Source organism: Erpetoichthys calabaricus, chromosome 10 (assembly GCF_900747795.2).
Source record: "Erpetoichthys calabaricus chromosome 10, fErpCal1.3, whole genome shotgun sequence".
Taxonomy (NCBI): Eukaryota; Metazoa; Chordata; class Cladistia; order Polypteriformes; family Polypteridae; genus Erpetoichthys; species Erpetoichthys calabaricus.
Window position 1 is genome coordinate 42915940 of NC_041403.2, and position 19010 is coordinate 42934949.

The 19010-nt window shown below is 35.6% G+C and overlaps 2 protein-coding genes across 2 annotated transcripts in view; one reads left to right on the top strand and one right to left on the bottom strand.

Moving 5' to 3' along the window:
* The window catches only part of alg14 (ALG14 UDP-N-acetylglucosaminyltransferase subunit), a 286344-nt gene that overhangs the window by 72759 nt on the left and 194575 nt on the right, over positions 1-19010 (bottom strand). The gene's annotated exons all lie outside the window — the stretch shown is intronic.
* LOC114658959 (choline transporter-like protein 3) overlaps positions 4073-19010 on the top strand; it is a 53335-nt gene continuing 38397 nt past the window's right edge. Inside the window, exons 1-6 of the mRNA XM_028811112.2 lie at positions 4073-4401; positions 9231-9338; positions 11382-11524; positions 14679-14815; positions 15965-16058; positions 17167-17336. Coding sequence (XP_028666945.1) covers positions 4378-4401; positions 9231-9338; positions 11382-11524; positions 14679-14815; positions 15965-16058; positions 17167-17336 — 676 coding nt within the window. The 5' untranslated portion in view covers positions 4073-4377. The remainder of the gene's footprint in view (positions 4402-9230; positions 9339-11381; positions 11525-14678; positions 14816-15964; positions 16059-17166; positions 17337-19010) is intronic.

Consider the following 19010-nt stretch of genomic DNA (forward strand, 5'->3'; position numbering starts at 1 on the left):
TTCAGCGGGTTGGAAAATGGTTGGTTGGTTGGTTGTTTCAGGTTAAAGTAATAAAGAACATCAGAGCACACTTGTTTTTCAACTCTTGTATTTTTCATTATACTGGAAACCTTGAACTAACATTATAATGAGAAAAGTGAATTCTGTCACAAACAGTAAAATTGTATGTGTTCAGTTGACCGTTACAACATGAATGATACACAATTTGATAACTATAAAGAAATCTGTGATTTTACACGTGCAAAACTGTGTATGTGTGGAGATGTTTTGGTAAGTAATACAAAACTAATAAAAGCTGACAAAAACTAAAAGTTAATCACTGAAAAACTAACGCTAAATAAAAACTAAAAAATGAACAAAATTAAACGCTAAATAAAAATTAAAATTAGAAAATGACGAAAAACTAACACTAAATAAAAACTAAAAAAAAAATCAAAAACTAAATAAGAACATACTGTAAAAGTAAAAAATATCCAAATACTACAAAACAACTGGTAATTACAGAGGGAAATCATATTACAGCTAAAAGGGGTCATCAGATTACAGGTGAGATGACGATGAGGTGAGAGAAGAGATGTACAGTATAACTGGCTTCAAACTCACACCATTCTTTTTTCTGAAAGCATTCCAAAACTTGTAGACTTTGTTGTCAATGTTCTGAGAAGAAAGGAAACTATGGTGAGAAAAAAAAAAGAATCTGAACTTTCCGTAACTGAAATAAAAATTTTAAAAAATGTCTGAAGAACACGGGTACATCTGGAAAATTCCCAGGCCCTCTTTGGTAAGTCAAGAGATACAATATCTCATATCCTTGGCCTGCCAGTGAGCCAAAGCTTGAAAAAGTCAAAGCACTTTTTGATGGATGGCATTTCTAGAACCATGAGCCATTGGTATTTTACAAATCTGTTACCATCTCTTCATGGTTCTTTACTGTATGGAGCATGTAACGGATGTAAATAAATAACTATTCTTTCTTGAACCTTTATGTGGATAGGTCTTTCACAAATCAAAAGTGGTTCCTTTATGGCACTGGTCTGAAGAACCACTCTGGCACCTTTATTTTTAATAGTGTATAATCAGTTGGTGAGAGACAAGCAGGTAATTAAAAAAATCAGCAAACTTTATAGATTTAGGTGTGCTAAATATATTTCTGAAACTGCAATATCTCTATCACAAACTGTTTCCACAAGATATTGGATTCAGTGAAAAATGCTGTTTTTTTAAAAAAAAGTTCTTTAAATATTAGTGATGTTTGTTTTATGGCCAAAGTTATTTTCATGCTCAGAATATTCCGCATATACTCACGTTTAAGTTCTCCCGTGGATAAGTCGAGGCTTGATTTTACCATATAATTTCCGGTATATTATAATGTCGGTTGTATAAGTCGAATGTGGAAAACTCACGTTATTGGTCCAAGAGATTACGACATGCAAACGCCCACTAGAGACAGTAACCATGGAGCACACTGCCTATGTTTTCTATGTATTGTGCCTACGTGACCACACGGTAATACCCGAACTATTTCGAAGCGACGTTTGTACTGTTTTATGTTTTTTGTATCTCACACCCTCATACACCTTTATCATAAGAGCATCCCTTATCTACGATGGAGCATTCGATCAGAAGAAAATATGAAGCTGGTTTTAAATTAAAAGTCATTGAAGTGGCAAAAGAAATTGGTAACTGCGCTGCTGCAACAAAATTTGATGTGTCTGAGAAACTGGTGCGAGATTGGAGGAAGCAAGTAAAAATGTAAGTGTCGTAATTTTGAATGGGCGTATAAGTCAGGGTCTGATTTTATGACAGATTTTTCAGGTTTCAAGACCTGACTTATACATATATAGTATATATGGTAATTTGAAGTATATTCTGAGTAACAAAATGTAAGCCTTTCTTGTTGTTAACATTAGTTGAGGTGAAAACTGCCTACATACTCATTTTTTGTTCCTCTTAGTATTTTACTAGTATTTTTTTCTCTTTTTATTCCTTCAAAATAGCCAGCAATTTAAATTTAGAAAGTTAGAAAGATACACTTCATTGTCCAAAAGAGACACAAGATTTGTTTAAATGTTTTTTACAGGAAAAATGCAAGATCGGATTGAATCATCCATTGTTTTGACCAGATAACAGGTAAGCCAATGGTAAAAAAATACACACCCTTTCTTTACTGAAAAGAAAAAAAGGTGCATGCCACACTTTTCTTGGGAAAACTACGAGGAACTAATTGAGGATCTTCTCTCTTCTTGCCTAGCACTTGGGTGCAACATGTCTTTAAAAATCAATTTTTTACACTGTGATTTGGATTTTTATCTCAGGGAATGTGGGGAGAGGTTCCACCAGGACATCACTCAAATGGTGAAACATTATAGTGGAAAATGGAGTGAGTAGCAAATATATTTTGGCCATTGTACATTGAAACAACTTCAGAGGGATTAGAAGAATATAAAAAAAACACTACAAAGTGGTTACCTTTTGTAAGTCATAATTAGGGAATCCATTCCCGGATGGGTTTATCCATTCCCGGGAATTTGCAAATCCTGCATGTCATTCCCTGGGATGACACAGTGCACGGGCATCTCACATGTGAACGGTTTTAGAACGACCGAGACTTATTTTTAATAAAACTACTGCAATATGTTGACACCAATAAAAGACTAACCTTATCTACAAGCAGTTCATGCTGTCATATAAGTACATGTATCTAGTTAGTTGCGGTAATAAGAGCGTAGAAAGCACAACGTGTTGAACGTGCAGTCGCCCAGGCAAGAGCGCACCTTCGTACAGAGTACGCCAGCTGCTGAGAAAGCACATTCTGCCTCCACTGAAGTAGGCGGCACAGTCATCAGATACTGATACACTTGTACGGCCCGTGCTTGCCGTTGCTCTGAAACACCGCCGTTTCAGCTTTTACTGATGCATCCAGTTTCTTGTCATCATTCTGTGATGGCAAGTTTCTTGGCACAGATAATGCGGATGCAACAGGCTGATGCATTGCAATTTCAAGTTGCTGTTCAAAGCTGTTGTCTGATGCAGTGCAAGCTGCAGCAATGGCGCCACCTTAATTATTTTCAACTATAACTGTTATTTCTTGATCGATTTTTACACGCTATATATGCGAGCTTGGCCGTTCCCGTTCATTTGGGAATTCCAGCAGTTTCATTCACGGGATTCCCTGGTCATAATTACATTTGAAACAATTATATGTGTAATTTGTATTTTTTTCAAGTTAAAATAATTAACTTTAAAAATATGTGTATGTTTTCACCTGACCCTGCGATGTCCTGGCATTCTATCCAAGGGATTGTTCCTGCCTTACACTCTTGCTAGGATAGGCTCCAGCCCACTGTGACCCTGCTCAGGATTAAGAAGGCTTAGCAAATGGTATGGTAATATATTTTTCTCTAAAATTGTTTTTTTTTTTCATTTTAAACTTTCATCTCTCAAAAACTGGATTTCAGCACCCTTAAATTTACAAAGACTGCAGTGGGCTTGCGCCCTGCCTGGGGTTTGTTCCTGCCTTGCGCCCTGTGTTGGTTGGGATTGGCTCCTGCAGCCCCCACCCCCCGTGACTCTGTGTTAGGATACAGTATAGTGAGTTGGAAAATGACTGACTGATTGAATAAATTTACAAAGAACATCTAATAACTTTGACAGAACCAAAAAAGACCAATGCGATCTCAATTATAGCATACTGTGTACTAGTGGCAAGAAATTAGAACGTGAACACAAGACCTTCTCCTGAAGAAATGCTACCCAACTTCATCCTTAAATGTACTTCCCCATATTTTTCTGGCAGCTCACCGTTTGTCTCCACACTACAGATTACATTTTCTTTACATTTACCTGTCCAGATGGGCTATACAAGGAACAATTTAATTATGCTATGTACAAACGACAGTAAACTGGAGTTAAATACTTTTTGTATCATCTGGCAATGTTATGTCGCGATTCAATGACAGCTGCCAGGCACACCTCACTTGCAGCCCAGCAAAAGGATTTTAAATAATTTTCTCAAATGTTTGCTTTTTCCATTTCATCATTATTAAAATCGTGCGTTCATGTTCCAAAGTACCAAGCGGGCTGCCATTTGACGCCCAAATATCCCGCCCACAAGGTGTGGTAGCTCTTTTGTGTAGAGCCAGGTGGCTTCTCGAATTATTGTGTCGCCATTAGTTTTCTCTTTCGGCTGTCCAAATTTGGGCACAACATTGTGTTCATCCCGTCTTTCTTTAATTCGCCCCTACCCACCCACCCCCTTGCCTTTACGAAGCTCGTGCCATCTGTCTCGATTTCTAATGTTACACTCGATTTTCTGTCCCTGCTTGTTTTAAAACTATCTACCCGGATTTCCCCTTCTTCTTGATTACTTTCCTTGGGATGGCGTGCTGTGGAAGCAGCGAGGTAGGAATGTCTTCGCTCTGCTCTGTTTTCTCACTCTCGTTCTGGCGCGTGCACGTAGCGCACGCTCACACGTTGCTATGTTAAACTGAATACGGTACTTTTCTATATGGAGCCAGTCACCTGTTAGGACACACGCGCGCGGCTCTCGAGGAAGATGTGGCAGGACGCGCGCGTGGCACCCTTTTCTAAGTGACGGCGCTTCGAGACAAAAGACAGTGAAACGTCACTTAGCTACTAAGTCAATTAACTGAATGATTGTTTACAACGCTTCGGAAATATCTGCGAATGCGATTAGATGTGCATTTAAGCTTCTTGAAGCGAAGAAGGTATATTTTAATATAGCTACGACGCCCCAGTAAACGACGCCTATTCTTCTGAGGGCGTAAAACGTGTTCTTCAAGCATTAAAGAACTAATTGCGTAGCACGTACTTTGCGGAGTTACCACAGGTTGTCGCCTGTCAAAGTACTTAGCATATTTGTACCTATATTTGAAATATTCACACGTTCCTGGCGTCTTTGCCAGTGTGAAGTGCCTAAGCCAGAGTTGCAACGTCCATCTTTCCTGCACTATCTGATTAATGCACCGCGAAATGAAAAGTCGACTCGAGTTTCATTTCAGACTCAATGGCCTTTTTGTTGTTAAAGAACAGTTTACATTTAACACAGTTTCTTAATGAGAAGTGAAGCAAAGTGACACGTTTTATTGGCTAATTAAACGCATTACAATATGCAAGACAGCTTAGGCCCCTTGTTCAGACAAATTCTTGTCAGTTTAGTTATCCAATAAATGGTGTCATTTTGTTTCACTTTTCATTGCATCCGTAATAGCTAACACGGTACGTCACCCTACAACTACACACAGGTTCTTCACAAATGATATGCACTGTATAATCTTTACCCAAGCTACAAGGCTTATTTGGTAATAGAAAACATTATGTAGATTCAAAATTTAAACGTTAACGTTGAGACAGCAGATTATAAAATGGTAATACTGATTTCATATTACATCCTTCACAGTAGAAAGCAACCAATTTTTTTCTGCATGGCACATTTTGCAGTTTGCACCTTGTAAAATGTGGATTCCATCCGAATGCATGCACAAAATAGTAGACAATTTTAATTTTGTGACTTACACAAGTTATTATCTTAACAACTAGGGGGGCAAGCCCAGAACCCCCCCCCCCCCCCCCTTCAGCTAACTAAATCATCTAAATACAAACATTGGTGTTATGAATAAATAATTTTTTTGATAGTTTGTTCCTGTGAAAGAATGTTTAGTCGATCAAAAATAAAAACCACAACTTTTCTTGATATTAAAAACCACAACTTTCTTGATATTTTAGTTTATAATTTAAAAATGGAAAAAGAATCTGAAAATGTAACAAAATCACATTAAAGTTGATAAATTCTGAAAAGAATGATACAAACATTTATATGTAGGTTTTAAAATAAGCCCGATTTAAAGAGTGACAAAAAAGTCACATTAAATCGTTGCACAAAATCGTTGCACTTTTAGGCTTAGGATTTTATATATAGAGAGAGAGTAGATTAATACGTAGTTACTAATTAAAAATTAATCATTCAAAATTATTGGTTTGCAGCAGATGTTTGTCACTGAGCTGTTTTACCAGCAGGTTAGAAAGATAACTAGCTCAGTTCTTTCAGACAAGTAGCTGCCCTCATGTTCCTAAATTTCAATTATTGCCATTAGGCTGTAAAGTTAAGTTCTCAAGAGTACAGATTTAAGAACTCCTATATTCCTAGAGCTATAAGCATTTTGAATTATTTTACTTGTTGAGATGCTGCTGAACAAGTGTGTACTGTTACTGAACTTTGTACCAGCTTTAAGTGTGTATACCCTTGGTAGAACTAGCTTTTAGTTGTTGTGTCTTTGTTCATATTCTTGTACGTGTGTAACAATGCCTTATGGTTTGTACTTTTCTGCTGCAAACAAATTTCCCTCTGGGGTAATAAAGTCTGCCTAACCTAATCTAACCAAAATTAGGGTTTTAAAAGAATAGCATTTTGGCCAGCACCCTCTGCTTTCCACTTCACTTTGAATAAGCAATTCCACCTCATGCAGAGTGGAAAATAAATAATTATCTAGTTGTTGTAAGGCTGTCTCAGTTATTTTGAAAGCTTTTCATTCATTTGCACAGGAGCAGCAACATTTCCAGCTCTCTTGTAAAATGTTTGCACTTAATGTCTACAATTTTTTTTCTTGTTAAATTAATCCACAACTTCAAAGCCATTATTCTTTTGTCAGTTTATATGCTTGGGGCTTGGAACACTCACAGTGATCCATGTTTCAATAGTATGGATAGTAAAATGCTATTATTCCCTTCTAAATGTACACTTCAAAATCTGTTATAGCTAACATCATAACTGATAACATGGCTTTGACTTGTGAGACCACACTATTAAAAATAAAGGTTCTATAACGGCACACTACTGGAATGTGCGGTTCTTCTTATAACAATTGCTTGACAAAACCAATTTCATTGGTGAAGGGTTCTTTGCATGTGAATTTGGTTCTTTAGCCTAAGAAAATGTTCTTAATAAGTGGACAAAATAAAAACCCTTAATGTATAGTAGTCTACCTAGCAAGATACTAATACAGCAGGTCAAGAAAGCCTGAACTTAGCTTGTGTTATTATATGCAGCAAGATTCATTTTAAAACCAGGAACCCATTGACATCTCACAAATCTGTTACCATCTATTTTTGGATATTTATGGAGCCTGTTGCATATCTAATTCAATAAAAGATCAGATTCAAAGCAGTAGCAAAAGTCTGTCTCCGAAAGCTTTGTGATTATCACAATTTGAAAAATCAAGATATATGAAGTTTTCCTTTAAATGAAACACTGAATCATGTTTAACATTCAATTATAGATGAACTTCTCTTGGGAAAAAGTCTTGTTTTATGGAAATATTTTACTTGTCATCAGGTAAAAATGCACTAACCATGTGTATATTTTTTAATTTGTATTTACAGTATGTTTGTCTCGTATTAAGTCATTGTAATTCAGTACAAGACACACATAACTGTTTGTATTATTAGGACAAACTAATGCACAGATACTAATGTTTGGATATATACATCTCTGAGGTTACCTGCCTGAACTGTTGAGAAATATTTTATCTTAATTTTTTAAATTAAGGCATGTACTCAGTTTATGTGGGGCAACACAAGGTCACACCTTGTAGTGATGAAAATAAAAATGACATGTGACTGGTGAGTTAGCCCACATGTGCCATTAATACATTACATAAAAAAATATTAATGAATAAAATGTAAAAATGAAATATACACATGCAAGTAAGGATTTCACAGTACTCTGTACATGCAACAATAATGATGTTACTGAAATATACATACATTGTGTTTTGTAAATGCATAGTCTGACAATTGTAATAAACAACAGATGTTCTCTTCACTTCATGTCTGTAACTACAATTAGTCTGTCTGCCACTGTAGTGTTCTCATTTATCGTGTGGAGTTTGACTTGTATCATGAAGTAGTTTAAAGATCTTCCCCCTTTTCGGTTTCAATCAAGATTGTCAAAATGAACAGGAAATAATGTTTTGGAGAAATAACTTCTAACCAATAAGGAAAGTAAAATTATATTTTTGTTTATAGAAACATATTTGCAGATTATTTTCAACCTGCATGGATAAAATAGTAATAATGTGGCATTTATTACTGATCTACTAATTTACAGTACACCATCAATAAAAGCAACAAAATTAATATATTTTATATACTGTATATAGAACCTAGTAGGGACAGAAGCACAGAATAAAACTCTGGTAAACAACAGTGGATAGAAACTAATATCAAAGCAGTAAACCCCAAATAAAAGATAAATATGTGAAACACAAAACTGCAGATCAACACAAGTAAACAACAAACAGGAATAATGTACATATTGCCACAAGACAGTAAACAAATAACATAAGTTGTGGTACTAAGGAACATCATAACAAATTTGTTAGTGGAGAGGAAGGGTAAGTATGCAAATGGATGTTAAATTCCTTTAAAGTTGCCTTTAAAATCAATTAATTAGTTGGGCAGATATGTTTAATTTGGGGAGGTTATTCCAAAGTCTTGGTTTAATGCAAAGCCATTTAAAGCTTTATAAATTAGCAATTGCAACATGCATTCAAACCTGGAAGCCAGAAGAAGCCAGTGAAGACTTTTTCAGAACCGGCTTTTTTATGCTCACCACTGCAAGTGTGGGTGCACCAGAGTATTGAACCAGCTGAAGCAGAGAGAAAAGATTAGAAGGGGCTCCTGCCAATAAAGAATTACAGATGTCAGTGCAGGGTGTTATGAAAGCATGGACAAGCATCCCAGTATCAGAAAATGCAGGGATGAGTAGACACAGGATATGTTGGAGAGGTGGAAGCAAGAAACCTTCTTAATGTGATTTTTGTTAGCAGAGTAATAAAAGGAAGAAACAAAAAAGATGTCAGTTTTCCTTGCAGAAGACAAAAGTGTGATAATATTATCATCTAGAGTGAGTGCAAAGGAGTTTGTTATCTTAAACTGGACTTTAGGTCCAATTAGCAGGAATTGTATTTTGTTGCAGTTTAATTTTTTTACAGTTGTATATTTCCTCATAGTGCAGTTGGGAAATTTACAATAATATATATTTTTAAAAAGTGATTGTCATGAATAATTTCAGTTTAGAAACTTGAAATGATTTTAATTTTTAAAATTATTGTCAGACAATTCACAACATTTTTCTGCATTAAAAGTTTCAAGTTTGATATTATATCAGTAGCAGATAATCAGCATTACTGAGCCGTGTGATTGTTTTATAGACTGCAAGAGATCAGACCTTTGGTAACAGAACATGGAGACCACTTATCTACCGAAGGTGTACTGATTTACCATGGTTAATATTGTGGTTCCTTTTCTGGACAGGAATGGTAAGTTATTCAGTTTGATTATTCAATAATATTAAAGGACTAATTTGAAAGTTAATATAGGTTACGTTGTGTCTGTGGAACATATATTCTGCTTTTCCAAAACAAAAACAAGAAGATGCAGAATTGTTTTAGGAACTGTTTCCAGTGTTGACTATTTTGATACCAGCCATATGCTATTAAAATGTATCATGAATATCTCTATAAAATCAATTTTGTTTATGGACTTGCAATAATATGTATTGATTCAGTTTCAGTTATTGTTGCCTTACAGTTTATACCCATTTATAAATATGGCTAGACCCCGTACAAAATTTATGTTACTTTATGCTTAGCTCCCAGTTATGTGTTCTTGTAAAATGTACTTGTTTGTATGATACCATCATATAGTAAAGGTATTTTTTACTCTTTCAAAATCTGTTCTGCTGTTCTGTTAGGCCATATACTGTTATAGTGTGTAATCATTTTGGTAATAACTATCCTGATTTCAAGGCTCATGTATGGCATCTTGCAAATTATATGATATTGCTATGTGAATTTAAACTGATCTGTTAATTTAAAAATATTATTAGAATGTAAAATACTCTTTGATCAGTCCACTGTATAATGAAAGGTGGTGAAATAATAGCGATGAAGTACTTAATCATTTTAATGGCTATTATGTTATGGAAATTACTAGTGCCTAAGATTTACAGTATTCATCAGCTATAAAGTAAGTGCATTTTGGTTACTAAACAGGATGGTGTTTTCCAGCTTAGTTAGAAGGTGAGATAGTATCCAGGATGGCACAGCTGTCCACATTGCAAGTTACTTGTGCACTATAAAACAGCGTTGGCTTGAATTATGCAGCTATGGTAAAATAACCTATGTAAAAACCAAAATAAATATCTAAGCCTAGAACACATTTCAGTAATCATAAGGTGAATAGGTGAAGGAAGGGCTTGCTTCAGTTGCATTTACAATACCATTACTCACACCCCAGGCCCAAAATACAACTGCCAAACACACATGTTCTGGTCCAGATATACTTTTAATTAGCACAATACCTTCATTAAAGGCTCCAAACCACCCCAAAAGATACCTCCAGCCTAATAAACACAATAATCGTGATAGGGTTTTTTCTTTCATTCTCCTTTTCTTTCTTTCTCATTCTTCACCTCCTTCCCTCCAGACAAGTGTTGCCCCACTACACTCCCAACTGTGACTCCACCAGCTAAAGAGGAGATGTGCTTTTTAATGTCAGACCCAGAAGTACTTCTGGCACATCAGAGGTGCAGCTAAGAAGCACTTCTGGGTCAGACAGAGCTACACAATGACATGGGAGTCTCTTTTCAGCTGCAACACCAACAGGGACAAGAAGGACCACCAACAATGCTCTCAGCTAAGACTATATATACCATGCAGTGCGGCAGGTATTCAAAGGGGAACACTCCCAGAGAGATGCTGCTACCCAGTATACTGGAACAGAAAATGGCACTGAAGCACAGTCCCCAACAGTCCTTCCATTATTTTGATCTCATGGCTGGGGAGGTACAACCAGCCATCCCACCTGCCAGCCCATTCATGTCTTCCATTACAGATGTTAGATTGTCAACATGTTTATTATAATATCATGTTTAGGCTACCATGCTTAAACATATTTAAAGAAGTCTGAATCAAGCATCAATTCCATCCACCCATGTTTTACATCAGCTTATCCAAATTAGGATAGTAGCCAGGGTGTATCCCAGTAGAAACAGGCACAAAACAGGAAGAAACCTTGGATGCCAAACCAATGTGTGATCCTCCCAAAACAAACCAGTACACACAAACACACTAATTTTGGGGGCAATTTAAACTAAATGATTGCCCTGTCAGCTAAGACAGCAGGCCGTAACAAGTTAACAAAGAAGATAAAATAATATTAGGCAAGTACCTCCTATCTTAAAGTTAAAACTATATGATACAGCTACTTTAAATTGTGCAGTAAAGTTATTGATCTATGTATTTAAACAAACAAATCATTTTATGAAATATATTGTAAATTTGTTCCTTTTATATGTGTAGATGTTTATAGCAGGTTATTCTTTAACGGCTGGTTCAGTAGAACGTTTGATATTTGGACATGACAGCTTTGGTAATGTTTGTGGTCGGAAAAACTTGCCTATTAAGGGGGCTGCACTGTCAGGAAAAGACATGACACATCATAAGTAAGTAGTCTTTTATTTTGATAAATAAGGAAATATTTGTTTGATATTTGCAAATACAATACTATTCTTTAACTGATTTTTTTTATCTTTCAAAATCAGACATACAAAGACAAAATATTATTCCTGATTGTTACCTGATTTTATTGTCAACATAAAGAAATTTTATGTTTCATCTTGCACCAACGTTATATGTTTACTTCCCATTAATGTGTTTTAAAACAGTAAATTTAAAAATGAGATTTTTTCTTAAGATACAGCAGATCATATTTGGCCATAGTCAATTAAAGTTTGACTTTAGTCTGATGTAAAAATGCCATAGTTTGCCCAGTAATTGTAATGCACTGAGTGAGACTTGCATTTTGATATACTGTGTTCTATTAAGCTTCTGTACATACTATAGTTTTGTGTCTTATAGTTTTCTAGTCGGTTCTCTGTGTGCTACAATAAAACAATAACCTTTTTGCATCTTCTGATGTTTTGCTGCATTATTGAACAAGCATACTATAACAGTATCCATTCCTTTGCATGTGGCATGATGCTCAGGGCATTTTATTATTTACTTTTTATGTTTATTAGTAGGAACCTCCACCGAGCCCCTAAACCCCAGACACACAAAACCCAACACAACTCCAGTTCAAAATAAAGGATTTTTAATCCACTCAGCTCACATTTATAACAATACACAGCCAATACACAGACTTTAAGTGCTCCTTCTCTTCTCCAGTGAGCTTTGCCCTCTTCCACCCGATTCTGACTCACTTGAAGTATGGAAGTAGGTTCCTTTTATGCTGGAACCGGAAGTACTTCCAGTGACATACGGAAACGGTCATACGGAAACCAGGGAGGTCCTCCCCCGGCAGTGCCCTCCATCGTTCTCTAAGGACCCCTACAGGGCTGCATTTCCAAGCTCCAAATCCCATGCAACCCTGTGGGTGTCCAGACTGGAACTATTGGTGAAGATCATTGCCACCTGTTACCTTGGGGAATTAACTGCTCTAGCTCTTTTGGCCCACTCATCCTTTGAACAGTCCATTCAAAATGGGAATTATAAGACATCCCGGACAAATAATGGTTGCAATATGTCAATCCTTCCATTATGGCTTCCCGGCTGGGTAAGAAATCCTCCTTGATCCTGGCCAGGATGCCCATCTGTCCTCCTGAGCACTTACACTTGGAACAGCTGCATAAAGCTGCATGTGAATTCACTAGGCAGACAAAAGATAAAAATGTATACTTTTAAAGCACATAACCATTTTTTTTACAGCTGGGTGACTTTGCTTATCCCTAGAATTCCTGAAGCCTATGAAAATCCCGTAATCCCGGCTCACCTTAAATCCCTTCGCACCTGTCCATCAGCGTCTTTTGTTTTGTAAATGCATCGATCAGCACAAGCAGCATGCAGTCTGCTGTCACATCCCTGCCTTGACGGAGCTCAGCATGGGCAAAAACTTCTCCCAGCTCAAGCGTGTGAGATCTGGAGTTGTATAGGGTAAATAATACAGTATATCATTATTTGGAATACATGCATTTCATGTGTATTCCATGTCAACAAAGATCTGGGTATGTGTAGGATGAAAGGAAATACGAGAAATGCTGAACACATACATAAAGCAGAAACATTTTCCATGTTATAGTAATAATGATATGAAGTATATTATGTATGAAGACTTTAGTCCAAATATCAAATAAACATGTGCGCTTTTATTCAAGAATATAACCAAAGAAAATAAAGCATTCGATTTACATGTGGCTGTCAATGAGTTAAAAACTCAAGCTCAAACGTCAATCGACAGGGAGTTTACACGCATTCTTGAATGGTGCAGAGGTAACAACTAACCGCTGCCTTATAACCCGAAGGTCCCGGGTTCGAGACCCAGCACTCTGCATTTTGAGTAGTGAGCTGCTATTATTATTATTTTTATTTCTACAATATAATACAAACATACATTTGATTTGAGTTTGTAACACCCGGTGTAAATTTTGGCTACTTGTAAAAGTTAGCACTTGTTTTTTTATTATTCTGTTTTATTCTCTCAGTGACGTTCACATGGTACAACGAACTTGCCTCTCCCTCTCTGAGTTGATGGCATTTATCTCCATTCTTTTCACAAGAGCAGCACTGTGGCTAATGCATGCTCAGAACTATTTGTTGTACCGGCAATCAAAGATACGATGTCCTGTGACCGCTATCAGACTGGACAAAGGCAGAACTGTAGCAACAGACAGCTTCTTCACAGTGCTTTCGCCGCCTAATAGACTGCTACACTCTGCTTGGCATCATAAAGTAAAATGGGACTTCCACCTGCAGCTAAAGTCATTTCGGTATGCAAGCAATTCGCCACGGTGCTATTTAGATCTGAGAGTGCCGTGCTGATGGTGTATGCTCCCAAGAAGAAGAAGCCTTTGATATCAGTCTGTGACAGCCGGTTATAAAGTTTGGGTGCATACTATCCATGGTACATGGCCACATATACTGAATTATCAAGAATAAACAAAAAAACAGTGTCATCTGCATGTGATCAGTATAACAGCTTATCTTTGCAGTAAAGTAAGCTAACAAATAAATTTTCAATAAAGCAAGCCAATACAGTGTAGCCACTGCTTCCCCTGGAAATATTCATCCAACCATTATCTAACCCGCTATATCCTAACTACAGGGTCACGGGGGTCTGCTGGAGCCAATCCCAGCCAACACAGGCCACAAGGCAGGAAACAAACCCCGGGCAGGACGCCAGCCCACCGCAGGGCTGGAAATATTCAGTTACCCCTCAATTGTCCTTGTATGCTACAAGATTAATTTTGGCAGCTTGTCCTCAATACATTGTTAGAATCCTCTACCAACTTATAAAAATGTGTAGTTAGTTCATTCTGTCAACATGGAAGTATAAAAACACATCCTTGTTTAAAAAATAGATTTATATAAGTAAAAACAATATGTGTTTTATTTGTTAAAGAAACAAATGATGATAATGTTGATAAATACTGTGCTGTGTAACTAATGTTCAAAATGATGATGTAAGGTTATAAAATAAACAGGTGTATGTTTAAGATTAGTTGTGTTTTAATGTTAGAATTTTGTATATTTTCAAGAAATATTTAGTTCTCCATTTAGTTGTTTATTTGATAAAAAAAATTGATTTTGTTTCTGTCTTAGTCACATTTTTCTGCTAAATTCCTGCAATCTGAAAATTAAAAACCTGCAAATAAATTCTGTTGCTCTGTGCGTCTCAAACTGTCCCCAGAAACAGCTTAATACTACCAAGGATTTACAGACTTTTGCCGAAAGAAATGGTATGTACAGAAAACATTTTAAATGTATGTACTGTACTTACATTATTTATATGTATTGTATATGCCATTGTATTACAAAAAGTTTCTAGTTAGAAAGTTTTTTATTTGATTTTTATGTTACCTAATTGGTTTCTGGTGATGGCCAAAAGGTATTTTTAATCTCACGTTTTGATGAAGAATGGATCTAACAAACTTCCTAATCATCTGCATGATTTTTTTGCACACATGTTTAAGATTTTGAATTGTGGACCCACTTCTTCTCCTTATTTATTTGTTAAGAGTCTTCTCTAGATGCCTGTTCTATCAGAAAATGTATTATCTTCATTTTCAATAAAAACATTGAATTAAAAGTTTTCTCAGCCATCACCACAAACTACTTGGGGTGGAGAATTCTTTTAAAGGAAAGTCGTTCATAGTTGTAGCACAATTCCATATAAAAAATTCATGGAGAATAAATTGTACCATATTATTTAGTAGACAATAACACATTGGAAACCTTTACTGAGTACTTAGTACTGTCAGAGACTGCAGACTTAACATTCTTTACCTTTAAAAAGGTAACTGTTAATTAGAATGCCTATTTAAGAATGCATGCCAGAGTTAATTGAGTCATACCTTTACATAGACTGCATAGATAAAAAAGCAAAGTGGTTTCAAAATCTTCTTGAGCAACTTGTGTATATTTCTTAGCGCATAACTACCTTATAACAATAATTACCTTATACCAGGCATTTGCAGCATTATTTTGTAATATTAAGCAACACTATTTTTGTAATATTAAGTCCTGATATACTTTATAAATTGTTTGTATTTTTCTCGTATACATAAAGCTTCCAGCTTTTCATTTACGTTCTCTTTATAAATCTTTTATTTTGGAACATTGAGATTCACAGTTTTAGCAATACTGTACTCATTTAGATATAGTGGCTAGACATTAGTTTTCATTTTCATAGTTATAAAACATCTCATAACATTAATCATAATCCTCTTTGTATGAAGACCATTTTTTTCATTTATTCACACTCACTTTATAAGTTTAATATTAGAATGTATTTTTATAAATTTATAATTTACGACTCCTTTATACTGAGTAGCTACAATATAAAACAGAATAAAAATCTGAGTCAGTTTTATCTGCTCTTTTTGTAGGTTCCTATCTTTGTGTCTACAGTTTAAACAGTTCAGAGTATACCGATAATTCCAAGTCAGCTAACCTCTGTCCCCCTTTGCCTGTGTCTTCAAGGTAATTTAGTTCTAATTTATTATTATCATTACATGAGCAGCTTAAACCTGTCATGTTCATTTCCTATTGCACTGAAATTGTTTGTTATTATAAAGGTTAAAACTGGTTGCTTGAAGGCCAGAAAGAGGAATTCAGCAAAGTACTAAGAGTGAGTTTTTGGTATAAATACCAGTCAGGTATTCAGTATATTTTCAATTTATTTGTATTTTAGAGAAAATCTGTATTCATTTGACATTTAATGCCATATTAAAAGATCACACTTATATATTGTCTACAATGTTTATTTGATTTTGTTTACCTGTCTTGATAAATCTTTCTGTGAAAGAACCGTTTGTTTTTGCTTTTATTTAGTAGTTTTCTCCATAATCATTTGTCTGTTTTAAATATCCTTGATGTAAGCACAGTGAAAGAATACAGACAGTATAAACACAACAATGAAAAAACAATAGTCCAATCATGTATGGTATATAGCCCTATTGTTGCTAGCCTAGATGGGTTCTACGTTCCCTACATTTTCTCAAAGTATATTCAAAGTCAATTTTTTCCACCTACCAATGAGCTGTCACACTCTGCCACTCAACGTACAACTCACTAAAAACTAGCAGAAATTGGTCTTTGTAATATGCATTCTTTGGTGCCTGATGTCCAAGATCAGACATCAGCTCCAATCATACACTGTACTGCTTTTTGTAAGTGAATGCCTCAGCTGCTTATTTTAGGGGAAGAAGTCTTAGACAGATCCAAAGGAAAGTAAAAATTTTTGTTAAGTATTTATAGTTCTGTTAGTATACCCTGAGCTATTTCCTTGCATCACGGTGATTCCAGTATTATGGCAATGGTTGTACAATGTACTGGCTACATTTGGGAGGATCTCCTTACTTTATTAGAAAATGTTTATTGTTGTTGGCATGAGACCTCCTACTGTGCTAGGGTTTCCTATCATTACCCCTTCAAGGCTTTCATTTTGTAAAAACCTTATCACTTAGTTCCTTCCTTGTGCTCTTTTGTTTCGGGTTTCTCCAGAATTTTGTCCTTGAAAAATGTATAGGTAAGTAGATAATCTATAAACAGTATCACATTCTTTCGATTGTTTCCATTTTTCTTACAGCAAATCATCACCTTTCTTTCATCACTGTGTTCCACAAAACCCAGAGTGTTACAGACAGTTTGTACCAGTTCTAGTTGGTGCACTCAATGAAGTTGACTTTTTTCATCGTATGATAGCAGGGATCATGGCAAGCAAGGAGAGTATAACAGGACTTAGTCTTCTTGCAGTAGGTAATATTTTTGCTGAATATAACTACAGTACATACCTATATAACTAGATCCATGTTTGTACTGTTTTTATTATTATACTGAGGAGACATTGGTTTGTGTTGTTTGAATATAAAACCTTCTTTTACTTTTCTTAGGTCAACAAAAGAGCAGATTCAGGTCCAAATTAAATAGATAATTACAATCATTACTAAAAGAAGATATAAATAAGGTTACCAGCATACTTAATCAAACACACAACTATTACATTTTGGAAGAGTGTTCTGTTAAAGCTTACCAGTAGATCAAGACATTAGTCACACAGTTACAAAAGCAGGGCAGATTGTGATATCTACCTCTTTGGTTAAAATGTACCCACAATGCCAGGATTGCGCATGAAATGATTGAAATCACATAGTTGAATTTACATATACATTTGCTTTATATATTTATACAAATTTACATTTTACATGGTTATTTTATCAAATTATGATTGTCATGCACTATAGGTGTCAAATTCTGATTGCCGTGCACTTCTGTATCATTAGCTAGGCTCTCTCTTAAAACAGAGTGACTGAAACTTAATTATTGATAGAAAAAGAAAAAACTTTGGATAGGTAGTGCTCAGGGGCCTAATGTATAACACCGTGCATATAATTCACACTAAAGCATAACATATGGACAAAAACAGAAATAGGCGTACGCACAAATAATTTGGATGCATTAAACTGTGCATAAGCAAAGTTCCACACACTTCCCCTTTATAAATCCCAATCAATGTGAATTTTAACACACATGCACATGCCTACAGCCCTACCCTGGCTCTTCCCAGAATTTCATACATTTGAATTCTGTGTTTTGTTAAAAAACAATGGTAAAAGCATGTATAAAAAAGAAGAATTTCAAAAAAGAAGTGGTCAGATGTTAAAGTCGAGGTGAATAGGTGAGTGTCTGAGTGTCATGCAGAAGTATGTTAGGGACACAGTGAAGAAAAAAGGTCTATGTAGAGATAAAAGTCGAAAGGTCAAATTTAATCTTGAAATTTCCACTTTAATCTCATAGTTTATTTTGTCATTAAAGTAGATTGTCACAAACTTCTTCTTAAAATTGATGTTTAATTTACTAGAGTTTCTCAGATCCCATTATAACTAAAGCCGCATGTTAAATGCTTTGTATTCTATGTGTTCCCTGACCCAGTCGGTACGTGTTTCTTAAACAAGCTTTCTCTTATGCTGACAGGAACACGCAGACAGTGATCACCACACAGAATATATTACATTCATGATATTACTCTGAACATTTTAGAATACTAAGATGTATACTTGATATCATTGTCATGGTGAAATGCATTAAAGCATGTATTAAACATGTGGGGGCACAGCAATAGCAATGAGCTGGTGCCCCATCGAGGGATTGTTCCTGCCTCCCGTAAGATGCCTGTTGGCACTGAATAATTTATTGCAGCTGTACTGTGTCTGTCAAATGTATCAACCCACAATTACCATCTTTTTGTTTTCTTTCTCCATGTAACCAATCACCACATAATAAGTGTTTGTAATAAATTAAAAATTAGCTGTATGTTTAGTATGCTGATTCTTCAAAACTTTTAAGGGACATTGAAAAATCTTTGTATACATGTTAATTATCTCTTCCATCCATTAATCCAGGATCACACCAGTCTCATCAAGCTTAGAGCAC